This window comes from Pyrenophora tritici-repentis (assembly GCF_003171515.1).
Source record: "Pyrenophora tritici-repentis strain M4 chromosome Unknown M4_contig_00035, whole genome shotgun sequence".
Lineage (NCBI taxonomy): Eukaryota > Fungi > Ascomycota > Dothideomycetes > Pleosporales > Pleosporaceae > Pyrenophora > Pyrenophora tritici-repentis.
Window position 1 is genome coordinate 23339 of NW_027093998.1, and position 5924 is coordinate 29262.

Genomic DNA, 5924 nt, shown 5'->3' on the forward strand with positions numbered 1-5924 from the left:
TGTGGTTCGTACGTGGTGTTCGCGATGCCAAGAAAAAGTGGCCGGCTCACTGGGGTGGCCGGCTCACTGGTGGAACACGTTAATAGCGGAGTAGAGGTAATTAAAGATATAGATAGTAGGATAGATAGTAGTAGCCAAGATATTATACACAGGCATAATAGTTTATTATTAACGTGAGCGGCAACCGAGCCGGTTAGGCAACCGAGTCGGACACTTTATGCAGCTCTGTAACTCTACACATTAATAACTTAACACCACAACAAGCTTTTAGAGTGCGTAGTAGCTTAAATTAGTCCTCTACGTCTACTACATCTTTCTTACATGTGCGCTTATTATGCCCTGTCTCGCTACACCTCTTGCAGCGTCGAGTACCCCCTCCACGAGTACCTGCTCGGACCCTCTGCTCACGCTCCTCTACCTCAAGCTGGGTCTCAGCATCTCTCTGGGTAATTATTTCCTCTGCCTCTGCCTGCGATAGGGTCCCACCTTTCTAGATCCGCTTCTTTTTACGCTTTCTTCGCTCACTTACAGCTTGATTTGCCTGCTCAAGACTAGCTACTCTAGCTTCAAGCAACGTGTGTGAATGTACCTTAATTGTTGACCCTTTCTTAGACTGTAGCACCATCTCGATAATAGAATCAGGTGACGAGCTCTTATAGTCACGTATCCTCTTGATAATTAGCGTAGTTTGGGCCTCTATCTCCTAGGCGCTGCTTAGTGTTTTTAGTTGCTAGGTAGTAGGCCCTATTAGAGGTAGCGACGGTGTGAAAGGCTTCACTTCAAGCTTCGATAGCACCACCTCTAGGTTATCTGGGACTAAACTAGTCGCTCGGAAGCTTGATGTAATGTTTCCCTTTGAAAATGCCTTTTCAAACACCTGTGCAAAGGCAGCGAGGAAGGCTTTCTTGTCGATATAGTTGATGTGGCTGTTTGCTAAGACATTAATTTCCTTCTTGTACGCCTGCTTCAAGGGAGCAAAACAACCCACGTCAAGTGGCTGCAGGATATGCGACGAGTGTGGGGGCATACAGAGAGTAATAATCTTGCTTTCCTCGCAGAGATCCTGGAAAGCGAGCGACTTGTGGCTCTCGTGGCCATCAAGAATCAACAGCCGGTGGCTACCCACTGTCCTTGCCTCTGTATGCTGGATAAAGTGCTACAACCAGGCAAGACCAAGCTCGTTCGTTGTCCAGCCGTTATTACTGACGCCTATCCTCCAGTCCTTAGGGTTGTGATACTAGGCCTAATTGTGGTGCTTTGCTTTGAAGATAAAGAAGGGTGGGACAACCTAGCTCTTTGCGTTGATAGCGGCAATCAAGGTTGCCCACTCCCTATCGCTAGGCTGGACCCCAATTGGTTTAAGACGTCTCTCAGACGCTATTACCACCTTAACTGACCCTCTAATACCCATCTGAAAGCCAGTCTCGTCAAAGTTATAGGTATCTTCGTCTAGGATGCCGTACTAAGCTTTAACGTTACGTACAAGGTCGAACCAGGGGCTAATAACAGCTAGATTACTGCACAAGACTCTCTAATAATCGCGCTGTCTAGTTACCTGAGACTTGATCTCTGGCTTCCGCTTGACTAGGTTTCTAGCCCATTTTTCTCCGACCTGGCCACCACTACGGGCAGCTAGCAGTTGGTTGGCCATTTCACGTACGTAGCTAAGTGTAGGGGCAAAACCTCGTGCGTCAAGCTTCCTTATATACTGTATAACTACCTCCTCTTCATGCCTCTAAAGCCTTGATGAGTTGGCGTAGGTATCACGTTATGAAGTAGTTCCAGCGCGTCGATCACGAAGGGTTCTTCTACTAACACTATAGGTTGCAGCAGCGCGTCGATCACTTAAATTCGCGTCTGATTTCATTGCTTGAATAGCTAAGACAATCCTGTCTTCAGGAGAAAGCGCTTCAAGATCGGGTTGATAAGACATGAAATAAAAGGTAGAGAGAGAGGTGGTCTTGGCAGAAGGTGGGCGTTTCGCTTACCCGGGCGTTTCGCTTGCCGCTCACGTTAGCGTTGCAATAAGTTATATATCCTAGCACCTCCTGCACCTGCTGCCACTCCGCGTTCGCCTCCATCTGCTCGTCCTGCCACCCTCGAACCCCCTCTCCGCACCGGTCGCACCCAGCCGTCTCCAAGTCATTGCACTCTACCCGCCTACCGTCCAAGTAGCCGCTCATTAGCCCTCGTCTACACCCGCTGCTAATGATGAACATCCCTATAGCCTGCACGTCTAAGTCGCTGCTCTTCTGCTTTATCGTCCGCTCCACCTCGCCCTTCTCTACCAGCACCACGGCATCCACCCTCTCGCCAGCTCGCCCGCCTCGCCCGCTCTCCTGTGCATAGTCGATCATGCTCCACGGCATCCCTACGTGCAGTATGTACATGATCCCCGGGAAGTCGACCCCTGTGCCCAGCGCCGACGTAGCCACGATCAGCCCTCCGTCTAGCAGCCACTGCTTCAATCGCTCCACTCGCTCTATGTCGCTAGCGTGATAGCACGCGCACCTGAGCGCCTCGGCCAGCTCTTCGCACTGCTGCTTGCTGCGACAGTACACCACGCCCTTCTCTCCTCTGTGGAGCAGTAGCTGCTGCTGTCTTCGACACATTGCTAGCGCCGTCTCCTGTGCCTTGCCACGCTCGCACCACGACACGTAGTACTGCGTGTTCGGCCAGACTGTGCTCGCCCGGATGTATGTTGCGCACGGAAGCAGCATGCTTGTTGCCAGCTCGCCCTCTCTCACCGGCGGGAGCGTTGCTGTGAGCAGCACAATCGGACACGGCAGCAGCCGCAGATTCTTTAACAGTGCCAGCTTCGGCCGCCAGTCGCTTAATGTGATGACTAGATGACACTCGTCCACCACTACTCGCCGCAACAAGCCCTTGCCGCTGAGCATATTTGCGTACCCTAAGATGTCACGGTTTGGTGATGGGACGATGCCTATCTGAGACTAGCGCTGTTTATGGTCACTCACCTACATAAACTTTCCATAGCTTGTACAATACAACCTCAGTCAATCCTCAACTTCTTCCCTATGCGTACGGTTCACCCACTCCAACAGTTATGAGCCCGGCTGCATCCTGATTGTACTCATTTCCCGATTACCGCGTCCCTCATAGCGCACGATTACTAGGCCCCTCATAGCCGCACGATTACCGCGTCCCTCATAGCGCACGATTACTAGGCCCCTCATAGCCGCACGATTACCCCGCGTCCACCACAGCGCTCGATTACTAGGCCCCTCATAGCCGCACGATTACCCCGCGTCCACCACAGCGCTCGATTACCCCGCGTCCACTATAACGCACGATTGCTACGTCTGTTCTACGCACACAATGGCTACAGGATCAGCAGTAACTCGAGTTACTGTTATCCTTAATACACCAGATGACTGGTTCAACTGGATCTTTCTCTGCAGAGACTTCGCGAAGGATCACAAGATCTGGCAATACGTCAATCCAGATACACCAAAGGAGAGCCTGCCTGACCTAGAGGCTGCCAATCCTAAGCCTCAGCTCACCGACTATAAGGCTAGAGCTTCCAAGCTCTCTGATCTATCCACTGAGGATCGTGATTCCTACCGATGGGAGGTTGAACAATGGAGACTCGACGAGATCACGCTGCAGAAACAAGAGAGAGCTCTGGTGCAGCTAAATACAGAGATCACTAGGTCTATCGCCACGCGTCATCTCTACCTAATACAGGATCTCCCTACTGTGTACGATCGACTTGTCGCTCTCAAGAAGCAATTCTGTCCTTCTACAGCCGATCGGAGTCGCGACTTGATAGCAAGATACACCAATCTGAAGACCGCTCACGCAACCTAAAGAAACTCGATGAATGGATGGCTGACTGGATACACATCACTTCTCAATGCCAATCGATCAACCTACCAGAGACAACTAGCTACAGGCCTCAGGAGGATTTCCTGATTGCCTGCCAAGCTCACTATCCAAACTACGCTGCTACCTGCCTCGATCAGATATACGAACACGAGATAAACGGTACAAATCTACTCAGCTTGCCGCCTACGTCGAAAAGATGACGAAGTACATCCGCCGAGCTGCCCAGACCACTGCCACTGAGTCAAGTGTGCTATCTACCTCAGCTGCTAAGCTTGGGATTGCAAACCTACCTTGTGTTTGTGGGCTGTCACACGCTTTACCCGACTGCTGGATACTCAATCCACTTCACCCAGGTCGACCAAAAGACTGGACACCAGCACCTATTGGAGTCCGCAAGGTTGAACAAGCTCAAAAGGATCCTAAGATTTCGAAGCAAATAAAGGACGCCCTAAATGAATGGGCTTCACGTCAACAGTATAGAGACAAGATTCAGGTAGATGACGGCCAACCACCTAGTGGTGGTACATCATTCGTGGTTCATCTGCTGGATACAGGTCAGTTATCACCAACTCACTGACTTGGTGACAACTGGGGGGTGTGTCACGGTTTGGTGATGGGACGATGCCTATCTGAGACTAGCGCTGTTTATGGTCACTCACCTACATAAACTTTCCATAGCTTGTACAATACAACCTCAGTCAATCCTCAACTTCTTCCCTATGCGTACGGTTCACCCACTCCAACATAAGAAGTTGCCGTTGCTTGTAGTGTCCCCTGCGGCGTCTGCGCTGACTACGACAACAGCCGCCGGGCTGCTCTCGTCGTGCTTCTACTCCGTGCAGTTGATGCCGCACTTCTGCATCTAGTCTACTACATCCTCAATGAGCGCTCGGTGCAGCACCACGATCACCGTCACCCCAGCGTCGTCCATGCAAGCCGGCACGCTAAACAGCAAGCTCTTGCCTCCACCAGTCGGCAGAACAACGACAAGCGGCGTCTGCCTATTGATCACTGCGTGCAGCGCCAGCTCCTGCTCTGCGGTCCGAACCGCGCCTCATATTGGTTAGGGCTGCCCCGTCGCATCATATTGGTTAGGGGTTGTAAGAATGAAGTATAATCCTTAGATTGAATACTAGAGTCTTGTACGAAGTTGAACACACTAAGCCATAGGGGTTCAGTGTCTAAGCTATATACTTAATGAGTGTGGCGCTCAGTATTGAGCGTGTGAGTGCTCGTTGATGAGCACCTGTTCCTGGACTAGCGCGTGCTGCTCACCACTGAGCGGTCACGTGACTATGGCGTGGTTGCTGTGCCGCAATCCTTCAACTGTGCCGCTTGATCCTTCAAAGTGATTACGCTTACCCCTGTCTCCTCCGGGGTATAGATCGTAACAACCACGCAGCTCTAACAAATTCGGATCACTTGACCAACCAAAATAGCGTTAGGGTTAAGGCCTGGATTGAGCTGCTTGATTCGGGCAGTAGTCGTGCCAGCATCAGCCGCGATACTAGTGAGAGTATCGCCTTCCTTAACCGTATAGTTGCAATTCTGGCGCATTTCCACCTTTGACAGATCCTCTAATGGTTTAACGAAATCCTTAGAAAGAGTGTTATCCTAGGGCTATGTTAAATCTTCTAGTAATTATCTAGGAGATCCTTTTCTAGGCTTACAAGGCTTTCTACCTCGACCCACGCTTGGTTTCCGCAGCAGCCAGGCTGTAGGCAAGGCTGTTTCCAAAGAAAAAACACGCGAGCAAAGTAGTAGGTTTCATTGTAGCAACTAGGAGGCTGGGTGGGTAGAGTAAAGGTTTTGAGAGATGATAGATTTGATTGTTGAGGACCGAAGTATGTTTCTTAAACTTTTGCTATCCTATATGTGCTGGCTCTGTAACCTTTATACTTGAATAATATAAGTGTGATAGGCTACTGCACGTTCTATTCGTATTAGAGAAACTACGGTAGTTACCGTACACAAGGCGCTTCCGAGTGAATCCGGTACTTGTATCTTACATGGTTATGCTGATAGTGCTCTGCACGTTCTGTTCGTATTAGAGAAACTACGGTAGTTACTGTACA

General features: G+C 50.3%; 2 protein-coding genes across 2 annotated transcripts; both read left to right on the top strand.

Moving 5' to 3' along the window:
- Window positions 1–3339: 3339 nt before the first annotated feature.
- On the top strand, window positions 3340–3831 carry PtrM4_153820 (uncharacterized protein; the record flags this gene model as incomplete). The annotated part of the gene is made up of 1 exon (XM_066110315.1): window positions 3340–3831. One exon carries the CDS (start codon window positions 3340–3342, stop codon window positions 3829–3831), a length of 492 nt encoding a protein of 163 aa, XP_065958667.1.
- Window positions 3832–4045: 214 nt separating this feature from the next.
- PtrM4_153830 (uncharacterized protein) lies at window positions 4046–4403 on the top strand (the record flags this gene model as incomplete). Its single annotated transcript, XM_066110316.1, has 1 exon — window positions 4046–4403. A coding segment is annotated over one exon (358 nt), but the record flags the coding sequence as incomplete, so codon positions are not given.
- Between the last annotated feature and the right edge of the window lie 1521 nt (window positions 4404–5924).